We start from the raw sequence: 20,423 nt of genomic DNA, 5'->3' as shown, positions 1-20,423 counted from the left end.
CCTGCAGGCTGACAAGTCTGAGTTGGGGCAGGCAGAGCCAACACAAGAATGAGGGTCTGCTTCCTCCACCCTGGCGGGTTTTTTTCTCCTGAGTTTGGCCCTGCAGAACCTCCCATCTCTCTTGGGTAACTGGACCTAGATGGTGTACCTTGAAGGCCTCAGGACACATCTGGTGGCTGGCTCGTCCACCTGTATGCCCTACAGAGTTTCCATGGGCACATATGGCACTGAGTACCAGTACTGGCCTTTGTCCTCCAGAGTCTGAGACTTCATCCTGCCTCTTCTTGGCTGTGCACCTTTGGACACACGTTCAGGGTCCCTGAGACTCATTTTTTCTCATCACTTCACAGAGGTGTCAGGAAGTCAGTGGGAACATGTAGGTCCTCGAACTGGCTGTTCCCCCTGCCTGGAATACTCTTCCCATGGAGTTCAAATCCCTCACCTCTTCAAGGCCCTTGCTGGGATCAGACTCTGGGTCCAGAAAACATGGGGGCTGTGGGGTATTGCACGGCCTGCTTGAAGCTCTGCTCTCTAGGAAGTCTTGGCAAGCAGTACTTCTACCCTGATAGAACCATTAATCCTGCCCAATCCTTCATTCACACTCCTGTCACCACTGGCCTATATGGAAGCAACTCTGTGGGGATTTAAGAAACATGCCACTTCCCCAGGCAGTGCTGGGTCCCATAGCTTAGTGAGGGCACCTGGGATTGGGTCTCAGCTCCCACTCACTCCTTGGCTTCCAGAGCCTTTGCGTGGTGCACACCCTGTGTCTCCGTGCCTGGAGGTCACACCTGACAACACCTAAAGTGATACCCTCGCAGCTGTGCTCAGGATACATGGTAAACACGATATGCATGTCCTCATTTCATTCACTCACCTGACATTCATTGATTGAGCTCTCTGGAGCCAAAGATACAGAGATGACAAAGACAAACATGATCCCTTCCCTCAGAGAGCTTCCTCAGGGTCACGTGAGTCACACAGGCCTTTCCACACATTCCCACTGTCACTAATGCACAGAGCCCACCCCATACGTATCCTTGGACTCTTACACATATGTACAATGACTCATGACACAAACACACATCTACAGAGAGTCACGGAATTGTGGGTGCATGCACGCACGTGCATACACAGTGGAGCTTAGGAGTGTCCAGAGCCCCCGTGTGGTGCCTAAGAGCGCCCCTGTGTCTGTCTGCTGCACCCACCTGCCCTCATCTGGTCACAAGAAAGGGCTTGAGCACCTGGGGTGGGTGGGCAAGTCTCCTCAGATGTGAGCCAAAGGCAGAGGGTATGGGCAAGAGGATGCGTGTGTGCGTGCTGAGTGTGTATTTCAGGGATGGTCTAGCCTGGGCCTGTTCTTGCCCTAACACCTCACTTGCCAGAGCAACTCCTGAAAGCCCCTCCCTTCCCTCCCACTCCTCCTCACCCCTCATGAGCCATCACACTCGGACTCGGCACTGCTGACAGGGGCTCTGGCTGGCTCAGCCCCCAGACCCAAACAAACATCAACACAGGACAACAATGGGGTGCAGGTGGGGGCATGGGCAGGATACCACAAACCAGAGCAGCAGCTGCCCGTGAAGGGGTGTGCTGCAGACAGCCAGCCCAAGACTGAAGTGGCTCCTTCCTTGTGGCCTGGGAGGGCAGGGAAGGTCAGCAGAGAGTCCAGAGGCCTCCTGCCCCAGGCCTGTCGGGAGTTGGGCTGTGGGGTCACTGGCCACTGCTGCCTGGTGCGGCTACATGGCCTGGGTATGCATACAGCCACACATACCGAGCTATGTATGAGGGGCTGGGGGTGACATTGCACAGGACACAGACACACACAGCTCCAGGCAGCAGTGCGGGAGGCAGGGCCGGGGGCAGTTGGGGTGGGGGAGCACACCTCAGCAAGGCCACACGCAAGCTACCTGGGAGCAATGAAAACATGTCCTTCAGACTCAAAGCTGCTGGGGAGCAGGAACTCAAAATCTGCAACAGAAACGGGGGGTTATCCGGCGGGGGCTGGGGAGGCAGGAGGCCAGGGGGCTCAGAGCTGATTGGGCTGGAGGGGAAGGGGAGAGGGCAGCTTGAGGGAAGGGGAGACACCAGCAAAGAGGGAACCCGCCACTTCCACGTTCAGGTTTGAGCCAGAGAGAAGGGATGGGCAGGTAGGGAGGAGTGGAGGGCCTGTGGAGACTAGAGCATCACAGGAGAGGGCAGTTATAGCCAATATGTTGCCCGGGCCTGGTCCTCTGTCGGCAGTGAGTCCCTTGGCGTGGCTGTATATGCTTCCATACTGCTGTATAGCACATATACACAGACACACACACACACATATATACACACACTGCTATATATATGCATGGTCTGGGGGAGGCGCCAGTCTCACTCTTATCACATCCATAATGGAAAAAACCGCATGCTGAGCTTCCTTCGCCTCCAAAGAGACTTTGAGGAAGGGAATTGGCTTTTGGCTGCGGATTTTTATCTCTCTTTCTTAGCCGCAGCTGTTTGCATTTTAGTAGGTCTTGCTTTTGTTGTGTCAGGCATCAACATGGCCAAACCGAGGGGGTTTCTCACGGGCACAGACAGTCCAACCAGAGACGGTGTGGGTAGATGGGGGTGGACTGCAGTGCATCGTGGGGGTCTGGCGGGGTTCTTTCTGGGACAGGATGCTGCATGGAGACCCTCAGGGTGCAGGGACTGTTCTGCACTCTGTGAGAGGGTAGGGGTGCTGCTAGAAACTTAACATTCACTTTACTGGACTGGGGGCATGAGGGGCAGGTGGAGAAGAAGGGCTGGGTCTCCTCCTTTCCTAGGTATGTCTGGGCTCAGAGGAGCCAGGGAGGAACGCTGGGGTCCACCAATTGGGCCACTGCCAGGGTCTCATGAGCTGTGCATGTGTTTGAACATGTGAACGTGTGTGTGTGTGTGTGTATGTATGTGCCTTTGTATGGGTTTGTGAGTAAACCTGGGGATGTGCCTAGCTGGACTGGCTGCCCTGCTGGCTGGCATCTGGGAGGGGTCCCTCTGCTCTCAGTCTGTCTCACTCTGGGCTGTCCACCTTCCTATCCTATCTTCACCCACATCACAACCTCTCTTTTGTCCTTAGGGTTTTATTTGTACAGAAGAGGGATTTTCCCTGTTCTCAAGTACTCCCACGATGCACTGCAAGGTTCTGGGGAGACTTGGGGTGCTTAGAGGGGCTGGGCAGTCACTGGTTGGACTGTTCCTTTCTGACAGGACTGTGAGGCAGGGTTTGGACACAAGCCAAAGGGGAAAGGGGAGGGGAGGGGAGGAGGAGAAAAAAAAAGGAGGGAGAAGGAGCAGGAAGGGATACTATGCTATGGTTGTCATGGTTACTAGGGCCCTGCGGTTCTGGGGTCACTGGGTGGGTTGTGGGAGACAAGGAGAAAAAGACAACTCAAGCCAGTGGGAGTTGGTTTTGCCCCCACCTCCCCAGCAGGCCAGTGGGGGTGGCTGCATTCCCTTTGCTGAACAAGGTAGGTCGGGTCCCCTAGGGTGACTTGGGGACTCCTGCTTCCAGGTTCAGGGGATATCCCCTGTAGCTCCCCATGCTGCATCTGCCAAGTGTTCCCTGAGAGGGCAGCTCTTTTTGTAGGGGCAGAGACCTTGTGCTGTCCCCTCACTTACTCTGTTCTCTGCCAGGGCCTGGGAATTCACCACCCACCTTTCCAGAAGTCTCTCTGTATTGGATGCTTTGGAGTGCCACAGTCTTTTTCTTCACACTTAGCCTGGTTTTCTCTAAGCTCCTTTGCTGGCCTTGGGGTCCAGACAGATCCCATTCTGTGCCTAGCCACGTTTCCAGTCTTTGAGTCTTCCTTTATTGCCCCAAGGAGAAGACCTTTTCCACATCTGCTGGTCCTCCCCAGGAAAAGTGACTACCCAGGGCAGCACTGAGTCAAAGGGCTTTAGCAAAGCCTGGTGGTGGTAGTGGGGGCAGTGGGTGTGGCTGGTCATGGGGGGGTGCTTCAGCACCAGGGCCAGTTCCCAAGATGGTGGTGAGCCTTGCTCTTCTGGTGGTCCAGCTGCCTACCCTGTGTGTCTTCCTGTCCCAGGGTAAGGGCATGAGGCTTCAGAGCCTTGCTTTCTCCATTCTCAGAGGGCTGCCAGCTTCTGGATCCACTGGCAGAGATCAGAGGAGGGAGAGCTGTCCCAGAGGGAGCCTTGTGGGGTTGATCCTTTCTGTTAGCCTCACATAAGCCTCTCAGAAGCAGGGATGACTTGTACCTTGCATCTCAAGTCCTGCCCTGCTGGGTGGGAGGTGGCAGAGAGGCATCCAGCCCTGTCCCCACTGTTGAGTTGTCTTGGAGGGACAGATAAGGTGAGGGGAGGCAGAGGCCTTCCCACAGGGAGCAAGGAGTACAAGGAAGGGACTTGACCCTCAGAACTCTGGAGAACACTCTGCAGGCAGGCCCAGGGAAGGGGCCACTGGCTCTAAGAGGGGTTTAGGGATCAGAGGAAAGGCAAGAACTGAGGAACCAAGGGGATGCTGGGAGGGGAACCCTGGAGGGCAGGGGTGTGGCTGGTCCTGGGCAGGGAGGGGGGCAAGCAGGGGCGTGAGGGGTTGGGGTGGGGAAGAGGAGGGTGCACTGGTTCTGAATATACTTGCCCTTCAGTTTGCTGATTGGCACTGGGACAGTCCACCAAGAGAGAAAGCGAGGAAAACAAAAACACAAACACAAAAACAAACGAAAAGGGGGAGGGGAAGGGGAGGGGCACAAACAATATTTTATTCAATGGCTGTTTGAATGAAAATATTGTGTCTCATCATCATACCGAAAGGAAACTTCTTGCAAAAAAACGACATGAGAGAGAAAGAGAGAGCAAGAAAACTCAAAGGAGATGAGCCCCAGTCGGCCAGGCAGGTGGGGGGCGCCCGGTGGGGCCGGAGCCCCAGCCTCCCTCCCAGTGACCTCGGGTGGTGGGCAGGCGGGGCCAAGCCTGAAACCCATGCCTCTCTGAGAGGCCCAGGGTAAGCAGGGCATGCAGGGAGGAGCCACAGGCAGAGGAATGGGAGAGGAGGGTGGAGGGGGAGAGAGGGAGAGAGAGAGGGGAAGGGAGGAAATGGGAGGAGAGGGGAAGCAGGGCCAAAGGAGAGAGGAAAGGAGGGGAGGGAGAAGGGAGCAGGCCAAGAGTGGGGAAGGGAAGGTGGAGGGTGGAGACAGAGGGAGAGAGACTGAAGGGAGAGTGAGAAGGTAGAGGTGCTGGAGAGAGGGATGGGGGAAAGTAGGAGAAATGGATGAAGCAAATAGAAGGGAGAAGTTAGAAAGAGAGTGACAGAGGAGGTGGAGGTACAGGGGAGGGGAAAGAGAAGATGGAGGGAAAAGGAAATGGGGAGGGAGAGAGAAGAAGGGAGGGAGAGAAAAAGGTAAGGAGGAAGTTGGGGTGCATGGAGGTTGGAGAATGAGAGTGGCACAAGATGAAGAGAGGTGAGAGAAGATGAGGGACAGCAGGACCTGAGTGAGGATGGGGAGGAATGGGTATAGGGAGAGAGACCTGGAGGTGGCACCATAGGGGGTAGAAAACTGAGCCAGGAACAGGGAAAAGAGGGGAGGGGAAGGGGGTGTCTTTCAAGAATGCAGCCCCCAAGGGTGTTCAGGGCAGGCAGGCTATGGTGGGGAGACACGGAGTAGGAGAAACTAAAAACAGAAACCTCAACGGAAACCATGAGAGAATGGTCTGGAACCAAATCTGAGAAAAGGCGAGCATGCAGATTTCCACAGACTCTTGAAGGCCAGAGGCAGGGCCCCAGCCTTCGGGTGCCAGGGACTGGGCAGACTGGGCAGGAGGGGCTGCCTTGCCAGCAAGCATGGCTGGCTATGCTGCCTGGGGCCGGCCAGGGTGCAGGGGCAGAGGCAGGGGTGCAGGGCGCAGGCAGGGGCCGGGCCACTTACACTTGACCTGCAGGATCTGGTCGCTGAGGTTGGCTTGGAGGTAGAAGGTGCTGTAGGGTGGGAGCACCAGCCCCAGGCTGGGGAGGTAGGAAGGGGGAGTGCAGGTCACTGCTGGGGAGAGGGGCCATTCTGGCACACCCCTCCCCATGACTTTGGAGCTGGGCATTGAGGCCCGAGCCCAGGGAGCCCCTCTTCCCCTGCCTTGGAAACACTGAACCTCCACACCCCCAACTCTCCTAGAGGTCTATAAACAACCAGACCCAAAGCAAATCCTTACCCTCAGTAGCCTCTCCCAGCACCCTAGCAGCAGGGGTGAGGGCTATCATCCCCAAGGAGTGGGGCCTGCAGTCCCTGACACTATCTTAGACCCAGTTAATGGCAAGGTTGCACAGCTGTGGTGAGGGGCAGTGTCATGGGCTAGGCCTGGGGTATGAAGATGCCCCTGATATTTCAGAATGGACCAGTTGTGTGGCACATGCACTCACTCAGAGGATAACCTCTGCCAGTCATGCTGACCTGAAGGGGACCTGCTCTGGGGCTATGAATGTGACTGAGAGCAGGCATTGAATATGTGGAGATGATACTCTGAGGGTGGACACCCAGGGATGCCCTCTAGGCAGGTGTGACAAGAGGATGCACTGTCTTATTCTCTTTCCTGAACTCCCAGCACCTCCTGGTTGTTCCTCAGGGGCTGAGGGAGCAAGCCCCTTAGGGGACTGGGGGATCTAGTATCCCAGGGTGAGTAGTGAGGAGCCTTGGTTGCTGGTACCCCACTGGGATGATAGTCACATAGACTGGAGTGGGGGATAGACTGGGAGGCAGCAGCTGGGCTCAGACTCTGGGGCCACCCCATACTTCTGCCTACCCAGCCCTGGCCCACTCACCTGTAGTTGGTGCTCCTTATAGGCACCCAGGTGTAGTTCCGGATCACCTCATCTATGTACCTCTGGGAGAGGAGGCCACATCAGATACTTGGGCTAGTAGACTGGGGTCTATGGGGGGTAGGAGGGTACCCACCCTGACTCTCTGTCCCCACTCTCCTGCCTTCTCACCTCATCCAGAGACTTGACCAATGTTCTGATCTGCTTGTGGCCCTTGTTGCCATCAATCATGCTCCGACGGATCTGGAAGAGCCAGAGCTATGACCCTCCTCTGCTCTTTGGGCATGCCTCCCCATCTGTCCTCCCTGTCTTCATTTTACCTCCTCTTTGTTCTCATCCTCCAGCTCTGCATCCAGGAAATCCAGAGTTACAGGTTCCCGGAAGTTAGTAGTCTGTGGGGAGGCAGGACAGGCAGTTAGGTATCTCCATCTTGGAAGGTTACTCTTCCTCCAGGCTGCCCACCCAGCTCACCTGAGGCTTGAGATTGGGGTGCAGCAACACATAGCCGTTCAGGTCAATGGCGAACACATAGCCATTGGCTCCAAGCTGGGGGTAGAGATTGGGGAGCTCAGGTTCCAAAGGACTGGACAGAGATTGGGCTCTAGAGCTCTTCCCCATTCTGCCTCTACCGTGCGGAGGGCTGCTGTTTGCCTGCTATGGGCCAAGGGCCCCCACTTGCCTCCCAGTCATTACCCTGCCTCTCAAGCCATGCCTGGGCCTGGGTGCCCCTCATGAACCAGCCCATGCCAAGGTCGACCCCCTGCAGTCCCCATGGAGCTGTCAGCCAGCCTGACCTCTCTGCCTCCCCAGCACCCACAAGGCTGCTGCTCTTGTATTGCTCTTGCCCTCCCACTACTGCCTTTGATTTGTGCCTTATCTTCAGTTAAGCAGAGCACAGGACAAGGGGGAGATTTTTGAGAATCTTGCAGGCCTGGAGCTTCCTCTCCAGGTGGAAGGGAAGTAGGAATGAGAGGGACCAGGGACCCAGGTTTTAAGTCTGATACAGTTTTTTAATTGTACCTGAAGGCCCGTGCCACAGCACCTACCCTCTCAGGGTCAAACAGGGACTTCATATGGCTCAGGTTTAAGGATGCTGTCACACATGTGCCACCTCTTACTTCTTCCATAGTCCTTTAATTACAGGCACTGGGCCAACCACACTGCCCTTCTCTGTGCATGGGCTGAGTCTGACCTGTTGTCTGATATTACATGGCTGTGAGCTAAGAAAGACTTATGTTTTTAAATAGTTGAAAAAAAATCAAAGGAAAAATCTATCTAATGAAATGTGAAAATGATCTGAAATTCATAAATCAGTATCCACAAACAAAACCATATAGGAAGATAGCTATGCCTATGTGCTTGTTTTGTCTGTGGCTGCATTCACAATACAACAGCAGAGTATAAAATGGGTATTTAGGCCAGCAAAGTCTAAAATATTCACAACCTGGCCCTTTACAGAAGATTGCTGACTTCAGCCTGAGGTCACCTCCTCAGGAAATCGCCCTCATTCCCTCAACTCAGAGGTCTCCATGGAGGCACTGGGATCCCCATCAGTCTACTCTGCTGAACCCGGCTTGTGCTCATGTAGGAGGCAGAGCAGGGTGGATGGACAGGTGGACACTCACTGTGTAGTTGGGAGTCAGCTTCTTGATGTCATTCAGAGCCACATCGATGCCCATCACACCCAGGATTAGCTGGTTCTGAGAGTAGAGGCATGGGGAATCTGTAAGGGGCTTCATTCCATGGGGGAGCCCCTCTGTCCCACAGGGCCCCATACCCAAAACTACCAGATGCTTTCATAGGCAGCTGTCCCATCCAGTTTGCAAGACTGCCCTATCCCTCCCTCATTCAGACCTGTTAAGGCCATGCCATTACCTCCCCAGGCATGCCCAATTCTCCTCCAGTGGAGACCTTACCTTCTTTTCCCCAGGACCATCCTGTGTCAGGTTGAAAACAGGGAGTGTCCCTGTTACCACCAATCCCAATCCCTGAAGGGAGAGGAGGAAGATGGTGTCTCCTGTGGCCACTCCTGTCCTGATCCCAAGTGTTCAGAGCAGGGGCTCAGGCACAGGTCACCACTCTTTCTCCTCTGCTTTGTTAACCCCTATTACGGAGAACTTCAAGGGTTTTGATCCCTGGGCAGATCCTTGTGGAAGGCTGCCAGGTCCCCTTCCTTGCCCAGAGGCCTTACCAGTGCATCCTCATACACGTTGGTCCACTGCACCTGCTTGGCCTCCTTGCCTGCCAGCACCATGGGCCTGCCCAACACGTCTAGATATTCCTGGGGAGGGGGCGGCAGAGGTCACCAGTGCTCCTCCCAATTCACTCTCCCTCTTCTCCCTCCCCTTGCTTCGGGATTGTGTCCCAGCCATCACCAGGGGGCGCTCTCATCTCACAGCAGCTCACTGCATAGAGCGACCAGGGAAGCCAGGAGCTGGGAGGTGTGGCCTCCCCCACAGCCTCACCTGTGTGTTGATGCGGATGGCTCCGATGGATGGGATCTCAAAATAGTAACCTGTGAAGGGAGGGGAGGTAGAGATGGGCCTGCCTGGCACTGAGGGACCCATAGCACAGAGGGTCCTGCCCCCTGGGGTAGATGTGCGGACCTGATTTGCCCCTCAGGCTCCTCTCTCTTTGGTATCACCTACTCAAAACTCATATCTCTTTATGCTCCCTTCTACTGCCCTGTCCCTGGGACCAATGCTAGGGAAGGGGACTGAGTATAATAGGGGCCTAAGGAAGCAGAGTAGGGGTGGGGATTGGGGCAGAGACAGGGTGGAGAAAGGAGCCCATTCTAGGATGGCTGTGACATTCAGGGGCCACTTAGCAGCCAGGTCCAGGTGCCCAGAGAGATGAACTGATCGGTAAACAGATACAGGAGCAAACAAACTGGAAGACAGATGGACAATGGACAAACAGCCAGATGGGCAGAAAGATGCCTGGTCAGATAGAAAAGATGCCTGCTCACTAGATAGGCAGAGCAGTGTACAGCCACATGTATGGGAAGATGGACAGACAATGGATGGAAAAAGACACATGAATGGACAGCTGGCAGCAGGACATAGTAGGCAGGCCTCGTGGCTGTGACACTGGACAAGATACCTTTGTTGGTGCAGGCCATCCACTGTAGTGGTGTGACGTCATAGTTATGCTGCCCCACAGAGAAGGTGAATACACGTACCTGTGGATTGAGGTTATTGCTGTGGCCTCTGGAGTACAGCTCTCCCCTATTCTGGGCCAAGATCAGGGCAGCCCCAGCCTGGGCTGAGTCTTACCGTCCGATTGGGCCAATTGTACTTCTCAAAGACGTCTTGCACGCGGTCCTCACCGCCATCCGTGAACATCATGATCATCTTATTGCAGTTGGCCCGAGTGATGTTGGACTGGGCAGGGGTGAGTGGAGTCAGGTGGCTCTCAGCCCCTTTCTAGTCCAGGGGCAAGGCTTCCCTCCCCCTGGTGGGCCTGGCCCTTTGGCCTTCCTCTGCACAGCAGATGGTGCTATCTGTCCAAGCTGCCTGTTTGGCACTAACGAGGCCATCCATCTTGATTTCCCTGTGTCACCAAGCCTAGGCCCTCATCCACCCCCAGCCGCCCATTTGCCCACCCATGGGGCTCACATTCTGCAGCTGGTCAAAGGCATACTCAAAGCCAGCCTTGTAGCCTGTGGTGCCCTTGGCCACCATGCCTTGCACAGCTTCCTTGAACACCTTTTTGTTCCGCACATTGGCCTGCACCAGGTGTGTGAAGCAAGACACAGGTTGCGCCTTCTCGTTGAACTGCAGGGACAGTGGGGTGGTGAGTGGCTTCAGGCTGGCCAGGGTAGGCAGCTTTTGCATGGGACAAGTAGGGGTAACCAGTTCCCTGCCTGCTTACTGTCTTGGCACTCACCGAGGCCACATTCACATAGTCATCATCAGAGAGCGTGTCTAGCATCTCACAGACAGATGTTTTCATCAGCTTCAGGGTCAGGCCACTCACGCTGCCACTCCTGGAGAGGTCAGGCAGGGGCCATGTTGAGGGACCCCAGATGTTCTCCTGCCCTCCCCCCATGATGTTCCCAGGCAGCAGACTCCAGCTCCAACCCTGCCTGCCAGCTTGCTCACTCACACATCCACGATGATGACCATGTCCTTGGGTGACGAGGCCCCCTGGATATACCTGCCCAGGATAAGACTCAGTTAGGGCTAGCCCTGCTGGGACCTTGTGGGTCCTTCCTTCCTTTACCCACATATTGATTCACATGTTTCTATTGAGCATCCACTGCATAGGCTAGACAGGGTCAGGGCACTGGGGAGACTATGTTGAATAAAGCAGACATTGTCTGCCAATGACATGAGGGGCAACAGGAAAGAAAAGTCATAAGACACTGAAGGAGGGACAGAGCAGAGGGTAGGGTTTCTAAGGCTGGAATGGGCAAGGCAGGGGCTGACCAACCCTGCAGAGGCCATATCCATCCATGGGAGCACCCCCACTGGGCTGATCTCTCAGTCCTGAGCGGGTGGGGGTACTAGGTGTCGGATGGAAAGGGGAGAGGGGAGGGGAGCAGAGGCAGCTGGGAGGCCTGCCTGGGTGATGGGATCCATTTTCCAGTGGCAACGATGTGTGAAATGAAAATTGGATAGAGCTGGCTGCGCCCTGCTCGGAGGCCTGGATATTAGGAGGGAGGGGAGCACACAGGAGAGGTGGGGAGCTAAAGGGGTGTCCTGCCCAGCCCTTATCTTCTCACTTACCAGGGTCTCCTTCGGACGTCATACAGGTCAATCTTCTTGGGGGCTCGCCATGGGGTGGCTGTGGGAGGAGACAAGGTGAGGGGGACGGGCAGGGACCCAGGCAGGCAGGTCTTGTGGGAATGACTGGGTCACTGTAGCCCACTGGTTGCCATCCCATCCCATGCACCCCAGGATGGAGCAAGATGGGGTGCTGGGTGCACAGGGGAAATGGCTGGCACCTACCTGGATAGTATCGGGTGACTCCTGTGGCACTGCCAAAGACCTGCCACAGTAGTGTGGGGTCTTGCCTGCGGTTCTCAATGAACACGTTCTCCAGGGCCTCTGTCCAGTTCAGCTCATTGAGTATGACGGTGGCTGGGGGTGAAGTAGGAGGCTGGGGTAGGGAGCTCTAGGCTGTTCTTGCTGAACCCACTACCATGACACTCATGCCCAAGTCCCCCACTTAGAAGATCTCCCTCTTTTCTTGCCTGTCCGGACTCTCCCTCATTTCCCAGGGCCCAGCTGGGGCTGTACCATCTCCCTCAGGAAGACTTCCTGGTCTTCATCCAGTCTAAGCTGTCAAAGGAATAGCTCGGCCTACCCCTCACCTGGGCCCCACATAAGCAGGCCAGGCAGCTGTGGCCTGTGCCCCTGGAGAGGGTCCATCCAGGTGGCAGGAAACTGTGAGCTTGGCACCCTATCCAGCATGCTGCCTGGAACTTGTAGCTGGTCCCCGGGGAGCTCACCCACTCAGCATGCACGCCAGGCCGCAGCCACAAGAAAGCAATTAAGGGTCTGCTGATGGGGCTGGAATTATTCAGCTATTAAGGTACCTGATAAGCTGGAAGCCACTCGGTTCCATGATTAATCAACTGGGGCCAGGAGCAGGCAGGGGCAGAGGTGGGGGCTGTTGGAGGCAGGGGCGGTGCTAAGATCCTGCTCTGACATGGGTATGTGTGCTTGTGGGCATGTGCGTGGGCACACACGCATACACACACAAAGCCTGCATCCCCAGCAGGTAAACCTGCATCTAACCTCTGTACTTTCAGTCAGATGTGTGACCTGCCCCCCTTACTCTCAAACCCACCTGCCCAGCAACCTGACTGCTGCCATGAGCACAGGGGCACACTTGCTTATGTACACCTACACACCCCTGGGCAGCTACAGAAGGCTACCAGCAGATCCTGTTCTCAGAATCCCCTATCACTGGTTACTCTCATCCTCCGTTCCCCAATCCCTGAAGTTGCACACGTGTGATCCCCTGTCCAGACCTGCCCATCTACACCCTCACAGAACAGGACTCCTCTCAGATGATTGGCTTCCCACCCTTCAACCAGAGCAGCCCTAAATCTGCCCAATGTGTATATGGGGCATATGTTCTCATGTGTACCTATCCCTCAGAAAAAACAGGAGTGGGACACCTGTTCCTGCCTCTATCCTTACCCCTCCTGAAAGAACCATTAATGCTTCCCTTCATTTCCTCCATTTCCTTTCTTCCCAGGTGGAGCCCTGCCAGTATCACCCCTCAACATACACACTGTGCTCCCTATCAAAGATCCACCACAGTGAGACCAGAGAAGTTTCTGCTCTTTTCAGAGCAGATGGAGTGGTGATTTACAATTGCTCAAGGCTCTTCCCACCCCTGCGCTTCCCTCTGCTCCCCGCGTGGGGGCTCTGCTGTGTCCTGCCTGCTCCCTAAGCTCTTCCTCCTTTGCTCTCACTCCCTTCTCTGTCCCTGTGGTTCCCCTTAACTGACCATAATGTGAAAACAAAACCCATTTCTAGCGTTGGCTCTACCTATTGAACACTATGTTATGGTCCTGTTCCTGATTTAGAAACTTAGTGAACTGAACAATTTTTATTTTTCTCTTTAAGGGAAAACTAAAGTTAGGTCTTCAATGTTTCAACATAGCTTTGGTTGCCTTGGGAATTTGCCTGGGACACCCACCCCTCAATGGACCTCAGTCTTCCCATTTGAGAGGTGTGAAGCCCCTCTGGCTGGAATGTCCCTGGCTCAGGTCAAAAGCTAAGAGAAGACACTGCTCTGGGTGTGCTATCCCTGAAGGGACCTGTGACCACACCTACACACATGCATTCATTGATGGACAAATTGATGCAAACGGCCCCACCCCTCAAAAGGCCTGCTACTCCACCCCAAGCACCTACACCCACACCCATGTGCACACACTCTCAGATCATGCTGAATTGGAAAACGGGGACCATGCCCCCTCAGGCAGGCGATTACAGATTTAATTAAAAGTGACAGAGTAAATAAAAAACATATAAAATGTAATTTGTGTGGGTAGCGAGGGGTGACTGGAGAGGGTGGTGTGGCTCCTGTTTTAATTAGTGTGCCTGCCTGTGATAGTGCCTCTCGACTGGCTCAGGCAGGTGGCCTCTGGGCAGACTTTGGGGTGGGTGGTGGAGCATCCTTCTCCATTCCTCATGAGGCTGCTCAGAAGGCCTCGCTGACCAGAGGGTGGGGGAGACCTTCTTGAGGACTCTGGGGAATTCTCTGCATTCTGGAGCCATGCAGGAGCTCTGGCACCTTTGCTTCAAGATCCCTAGCCCAGTGGGCCCCTTGGATTCCGAGGCTACCCCATAGGTACCATAGGACTGTGGCAGACCCAGTAGTCCTCAGGGTCTTAAATTCTGTTGCTGGAGATACCCTCCAGTGTTCTACTCTTGGCCTCTTCCCAAGAGCTTTAGGAAGTTCCTCCTCATGTCTAACTCAAATCCTTCCAGTTGTGGCATACAGGTTTCTCCATCATGAAAAGCTGCCCTGTCCCTGGGGTTTGGAATCTCAACCACTCTCTTCCTAATTCCCCTTGCCCACATCTGCCTCTGGCTGCTCTGGAAACCATCTCTCCATCCCTTTGCTTTGCCAAGGATCAGGGTGGTATAATAGGGTTGATGTCTGTCAGTGAAGGCTGTCCTGTAGCCCCTGTGTCCACCTGATGTGTAGTAGCTTCTCAGTTACTTTTTTAAAAAAAATATTACTTATGTATTTTTATACCTTTATTTATTTTTATGTAGTGCTGAGGATCAAATCCAGTGCCTTACACATGCTAAGTAGGCACTTCACCACTGAGCTACAACCTCAGCCCTTCTTAGTTACTTCTAATGAGTCCAGTGATTGGAGGTATGTAGCAAGGAGCTGCTTTGAGAGACTCACACCAGCATGTAGAGATGTGGGGGACAGTGTGTGTGTTTTTGTGTACGCTTTCATGTAGGCACGCATGTTCACATGGGCTGGAGACCATGCATGTACAGGAATGAGAAATTCAAAGAGTTTTGCAGCCTGCTGACAGTTAGCACGAGGCTCTGCCTGTGAGCAGCTAGATGCCTGCATATGGGGGAGTTTCAGAGGTGAGCATGTATGACCTTGGGTGTCGGGGCTGGAGTTAGATAGTACTAGCCTCTGTCTCCAGGGACGTGGGCAGCAGGCCTTGCACCTATGACAGGCCGTGAGGACCATCCCATTCACTCTGCACACTCACAGCCTTTGTAGATGTCCGTGGGGATCTGCACAGCTGTGTATGAATAGTTGACCTTGTTCTTGAAGTTTGGGTCCTCAACGAAGTCCAGTCTTAGGGTGCTGGTCTTGGACCCCCTCTCCATATCCTCACTCTCAGGATCATCCTGCAGAAAGCCCCCCAGAAGTTTCAGAAGTGAGTAGGTTGGATAGGCCTGCAGTCAGGGGTAGGTACAGAGGACCAAGAGTCCAGGAGATAGGGGCATCTCAAGGACAGAAGCTATTGCAGAGACAAAGAGAAAGAGAGATAAAGAGACAGAGGCATAGATGGATGACCCTTTACCCTGAAGGCTTGTGACAGACTCCCACATGTCCCTGCCCACCCTACCTACTGCCAAACCCAAATTCTAAAATCAAAACCAAACTGACTTCCCTATATCCTTGAAAACCAATTATCAATGAAGGAGTCAAATAATGGAGCCATTTAGGAGCAGGACCCAGACTTCTGCTTACAAAGATGTGCCTTGAAGCCTGGTGTGGTGATGCATGCCAGTAATCCCAGCAGTTCAGGAGGCTGAGGCAGGAGAATGCAAGTTCAAAGCCAGCCTCAGCAACTTAGTGAGAATCTATCTCAAAATAAAAAATATAAAGGGTTGGGGATGCAGCTCAGTGGTAAAGTGCCCTTGGGTTCAGTCACTGGTAGCCCCACCCACCAAAAAATTAGGATGTGCCTCATGAAATCACAGGGGAGGCCCTGGCAGCCCATCCTAAGAGTTCTGTGTCCCCACACTCCCCACTGGGTCTCATCCATCTCTTGCATGGATTGGGCCTTAGTACCATCTGGGACAGGGATACCACCCCCTGCAGTAGGGCAGCTCTGGGGAGTAACTGGAGGACAAACCTGGAGAGAGCAGGGGTGGGAGCTAGCATTGAGACCTGGTGACTGCCAGAGGAAAGGTCTGCTGTGCCTGCTAGCAGTAGGATTGTAAGGGCCCCTGTTGATTTTCTAAAATGAGCCGCAGTCGCCTGACAGGTGCCAATTATAGCATCTCTCGGCCAGGCAGTTTGGGCATGCGTCATGCACCCCCACCCACCACCACAGGCTGGCAGGCAACTATAGTGTGGATGCCACAGTCAAGGTGGGGGACAGGCTTGGGTGCAGGTGTGTGAGCAGGGAGGGAAGATGGTGGAGAGTGAAGGGGAAGAGAGGGAAAAGCCATATGGGGAGGCAAGGGAGAGATGGAGATTAAGGCAGGGAAGAGAGCAGTAGGAGGAAGCTTAAGCAGAGGAACCCACCACACACTCCTGTGCTGTCTCCCGAGACTCCTGTGACCAGCCTCAGCTCAGGCTCAGCTCATATCATCTCCCCCGTGTGTCTCATAGGCTATTGCCCCTGCCTCTCATTGTGTCCTGGCAGGTCCCTCCCTTTGTGTTCTGTCTTTAGGCATCTGCCCAGCCTGTGTCTTTTGGGGAAAGGATGACCCTGTCTTTCCACCTAGGCAGATGTGCTCCGCATACCTTGGGGACATGGCCCTGACAGGCCCACAGCAAACACCCATTTCATCTCTGCAGGGTGGATTTTGTACAGCAAAATCCAGGCTGTATGCTGCCCTTCCCTGCTTCTCACCCAATGTGCCATGCTCTGCCCACCCAGTGGGGGTTCCCTCAGAAGCCCTTGGGAGCTGGATAAAGCCAGGGCAGGCAGCCTCTGAGCATCCAGGCCAGAGCAGGGAGCTGGCGGCCTGTGAGGCATGCACCACTCATGCTCTGCTCAGAGGAGGGGGAGGCGAGGGAGAAGAAAGCCCCTGAAATGTCAGCAGCAGATGAAGGGCGCAGGAAAATTTAATCTCCCAACTTTCCCAACTAATGTGACATTTGGATTCTGTTCTGATAAGCTATCAGCTGGCGAACTTTTTCCTTCCTTCTCTTTCCCCCACCCCCACCTTCTGGCTGGTAATTTAAAAGTAAATGGTCTAGAAAGATCTCTAACTGTACCTCTGGCAAAGATTAAAAAAACAAAACAACACAACAAGCAGGGGAGTTGGCAAATGTGTGCGTGCTGTTATTTATACCAGGGCCTGGCTGGGCTTTTGTCCTGGCTGATTCTAGCCCAGTTCTGCCCAGAGTAAATCTCCCTCATTAGACAATCCCTAGACCCCAGGGGTGGAGGGTGGAGAGTCAGTGATTTAGAGAACCAGGGGTTGGGGTTCCTGATTGAGTTGGGGGATGCTGGGAGCAGGGAGTAAAGAGTGTCCTAGCAGGGGACCCGGTAGCGGGCTACCCAAGGAGCCCCTCAGTACCATCCGTGAGCCCAGGGGCTTTGTGTGGTGGGCAACCACAGTCTCCTGGTTTATATTTAATGCACTGATTGCTAAAATTACAGCCCGCTGCCGAGGGGGGTAAGAAATTAGATTCAGGGTCTAATTAAAGGTTCGCTCTTCATTTGAATTTCAGATTCTAGCTTTAATTTTAGCAACTTCTCCAGGAGCCACGGAGCTCAGCCAAGGGGAAGCACACCTGCTTGAGCCCACCCCCTTCTTCTTGGCCCCTGCCCTCCTTAAGGCTCTCCAGGCCAGCCTGACACTGTGATCTCTGCACAGGGACCATTTCCAGCCTTCCTACCTCCTGGTGTTATGGGATACTGCCTGCCTATCCCAGGAAAGGCCCCAGGCCCTCAGGCCTGGGAGAGGAAGACTAGATCTTGGATCTTCTGCACTAGCAAGCCCAGGTTGGTCCCTCGAGATTGCACTACTATGACACCTCTATTTACAGAGGAGACAGTTGTGCCCTACCACTCTGAAGCCAGTTAGAAGGACTTGGGGCTTGCCAAGTTAATAAAACACTTTCTACTTCAAGTGTCTGTTTCCTCAGATACTCCTATCTTCTCTGTAGCCACCTCTGACCAATGGTCATACATCTTTCACTGAATCATTTGGTGACAGGGATCTCAGTACCCCTCAGGGCAGCCCAAGCAGACCTGAGCCAGTGAGAAACATGGAGGCAAAAGAGCAGTGTGGCTCTGTCCCAGTGCCACCCTTCTAAGAGGTACAACTGGCGCTGAACAGAGACTCATCTGAAGAGAGGGCACAGGAACTGAGTTACCTCTGCAGCTGAAGTGAGACTGAGCTCAGGGCTAAGCACTGATCCTGGGGCAGGGTGTGGGAGCCTGTACTGACCTAGAGCCTGCACCCACCTGTCCACCTCCAGGAAGCCCTCCCCATTGATCTCTCTCCCCTATTCTTGTCATATTCAGAGACTCCCTCTCTATGCTGGGATGTGAACTTCCTTGTGGAGGGAGGTGCTTTGACCTGCCTGGGGTAGGTGGGAGAAGCAGCCTGCCCCACACTATGCAGTAGAGCCCAGCCTATTAGTGGCCACAGTAACACAGTCTTGGAGTTGTGAGAGATGGGGAGTCACCACAGCTCTGTAGGGATGAGCTCAGAAGGCTTAGTGATGAGTCTTAACACCCATTTTACATCTGACACCAGAGTGTCAGAAGAGGGGGTGTGGTGCTGGCAGCCCACCCCCACTACAGCATGGTGGGGGCACTCACCAGCTCAGCATCGGCCTTGGCATCGTAATACATGATGTCTTCCTCCTGGTGAAGGGAGAGAGGCCTCAGTATTCACAGCTCAGTGCCTTCTGAGGTGCAGCCAGGACCCTCAAGCCAGAGGCCTGGGACAGGAGCAGTCCCCTCCCCACAACCAAAACAGCCCTTCCCGTTAGGGCTGGATGAGTCAGTGCCCAGAAGGCCCTGCCCACTATGCTCAGGGACTGGGGCTGGCACTGCAGTCCTGCTGGGAGGCAGAATCAGAGCCCGGCTTGCTGTGGAGATGCTGGCTGAGGTAGGAAGGGGAGTGAGGAAGATGAGAAAACAGAGCCGAGCCTGGGCAAGAGCAAAATAATGACTCGACGCTGCATCTTCCAATTTCTTCTATTAAAAACCCTGCTCATTATGGGCATGTACTTATTAATTATCTGTGATTTGTTGTGAAATGCAAGGGGGTTTACACAACAGGAGCAGGAGAAAACAAAGCCCTGCCCGCATTCCTGCCTCCCGGCCCTCACCAGCCGGAGCCGCCCGCCAGTCCTGGCCCATGCCTGCTCGCCTGCCGCCTGGGTTCTTGGCCATCTGCACGTCATAATCACTGGCCACCCCGGGGACCCGTAACACAAACGGGCTAATTTCATGTTTAATGATCTTTAATCAGGACTGAGCGTGGCTGACAGAGGCCGCCAGAAGGTTAGCCTGGTGTCAGCAAGTGCCACCTGCTCAGGAGGGGCCACCCCACTCTACCCTGGTGGGCTCTAGGGACAGGGCCACTGTCCAAGTCACCCTCCCCAGGTGCTCCTCAGTCCCGTTTTATACAACAAAATCCTGCAGCATGGCCCTGGCAATCCCAACCTGTTTCTTTGTTGCATGCAAATGGGGGTCTACTCCCAAGGGCTGGCAGTAAAGCAGACCATGCAAGGAGACCCCTGCCTAAGGCCTGGCTGGGACCCAGTTGCTGTGACCCCAGGGTTGGACCATTTCCTCTCTGAACCGCAGGTTCCTCATGCCTCCAGGGGAGGGTTTGGCCTTGGTGACTGCCCTTGGTGCTGGGTCTGTGGCTAATGCTGGGGAATGTTTCGGGGAATAGTCCTAGGTTGTCTCCCACCAGGGGCTCTGGGGATACAAGCAACTGGTTGGACATGTTGGTTCAGTCCAAGCACTCTGGAACAGTGACTGCATGCCTGGCACTATGCTTAGGCACGACTACAACCTCCCAAGGAATGTAAGACCAAAAATGACTTGAAGGGTTCCAGAGTCTGAGGTGTCTGCAGCATCTGGCATTTTCTCACAGCAACCCTTTGACCTGAATATACATATAATTCTTAGGAAGAGATAAGGAAGGCTTTGGACTATAGCCATGACCTAGCTTCTCATCTTCAACCCTGCTCATACCCACCACCCACCCACCCATTCAGGAAGACAAGTCCAGGTGGACCAGGTGGGGGTGGGGCAGAGCCCAGGCTCCAGGGTGCCTGGCCTTTCCTTGTGCTGGGCTCCAACCAAAGCACATAATGAAAGCTGACATTACATCAAACACAATAAGGAGTTTCGGTTGATGAAGATCATTCCTGAACACACAAACCCATTAAACTGAGGGGAAAAAAATATCAATTCAACACACTCGCAGGCGAAAAGAAAATGTGATTTGTTATCTAAAAGGGGGTTATAAACACAGCTCTGATGCTCTTTCCCTTCGTAATGAAAACAGGCGGGCGCGGTGGGAGGACTGCAGATTACAACCTGGGGCTTCTCTCGCCAACTTTTTAGGCAAACCTTTTTCAAGGACAGGAAAGGGCACTGGTCGGGGATTGGTCACTCTGAGCCCTCTCAGGCTGTGACTGGGGCCCCCCTGCACCTGGATCACCCCCAAGAACCCAGGTACTCACTTGGGCCACTTCTCCAGTT

General features: G+C 54.3%; 1 protein-coding gene across 10 annotated transcripts in view; it reads right to left on the bottom strand.

The window, feature by feature from the left end:
• Cacna2d2 (calcium voltage-gated channel auxiliary subunit alpha2delta 2) overlaps nucleotides 1-20,423 on the bottom strand; it is a 135,135-nt gene that overhangs the window by 5,457 nt on the left and 109,255 nt on the right. For 6 of the 10 annotated variants that reach the window (XM_047564171.1, XM_047564176.1, XM_047564173.1 and 3 more), the window contains exons 5-24: nucleotides 18,519-18,563; nucleotides 14,991-15,132; nucleotides 11,734-11,865; nucleotides 11,512-11,569; nucleotides 10,889-10,939; nucleotides 10,670-10,769; nucleotides 10,399-10,557; nucleotides 10,057-10,164; nucleotides 9,884-9,962; nucleotides 9,247-9,296; nucleotides 8,973-9,062; nucleotides 8,698-8,769; nucleotides 8,407-8,481; nucleotides 7,253-7,327; nucleotides 7,102-7,173; nucleotides 6,953-7,024; nucleotides 6,785-6,846; nucleotides 5,901-5,977; nucleotides 4,616-4,636; nucleotides 1,911-1,971 (exon numbers count right to left, since the gene is read on the bottom strand). In XM_047564171.1, the coding sequence (XP_047420127.1) occupies nucleotides 1,911-1,971; nucleotides 4,616-4,636; nucleotides 5,901-5,977; nucleotides 6,785-6,846; nucleotides 6,953-7,024; nucleotides 7,102-7,173; nucleotides 7,253-7,327; nucleotides 8,407-8,481; nucleotides 8,698-8,769; nucleotides 8,973-9,062; nucleotides 9,247-9,296; nucleotides 9,884-9,962; nucleotides 10,057-10,164; nucleotides 10,399-10,557; nucleotides 10,670-10,769; nucleotides 10,889-10,939; nucleotides 11,512-11,569; nucleotides 11,734-11,865; nucleotides 14,991-15,132; nucleotides 18,519-18,563 (1,601 nt within the window). The remainder of the gene's footprint in view (nucleotides 1-1,910; nucleotides 1,972-4,615; nucleotides 4,637-5,900; nucleotides 5,978-6,784; nucleotides 6,847-6,952; nucleotides 7,025-7,101; nucleotides 7,174-7,252; nucleotides 7,328-8,406; nucleotides 8,482-8,697; nucleotides 8,770-8,972; nucleotides 9,063-9,246; nucleotides 9,297-9,883; nucleotides 9,963-10,056; nucleotides 10,165-10,398; nucleotides 10,558-10,669; nucleotides 10,770-10,888; nucleotides 10,940-11,511; nucleotides 11,570-11,733; nucleotides 11,866-14,990; nucleotides 15,133-18,518; nucleotides 18,564-20,423) is intronic. The other 4 variants (XM_047564174.1, XM_047564179.1, XM_047564175.1 and 1 more) reach the window with 1 other exon arrangement.

Source organism: Sciurus carolinensis, chromosome 9 (assembly GCF_902686445.1).
Source record: "Sciurus carolinensis chromosome 9, mSciCar1.2, whole genome shotgun sequence".
NCBI classification, from domain to species: Eukaryota; Metazoa; Chordata; class Mammalia; order Rodentia; family Sciuridae; genus Sciurus; species Sciurus carolinensis.
The sequence above is the reverse complement of the archived record's forward strand: the minus strand, read 5'-3'. Positions and strand labels throughout refer to the sequence as shown.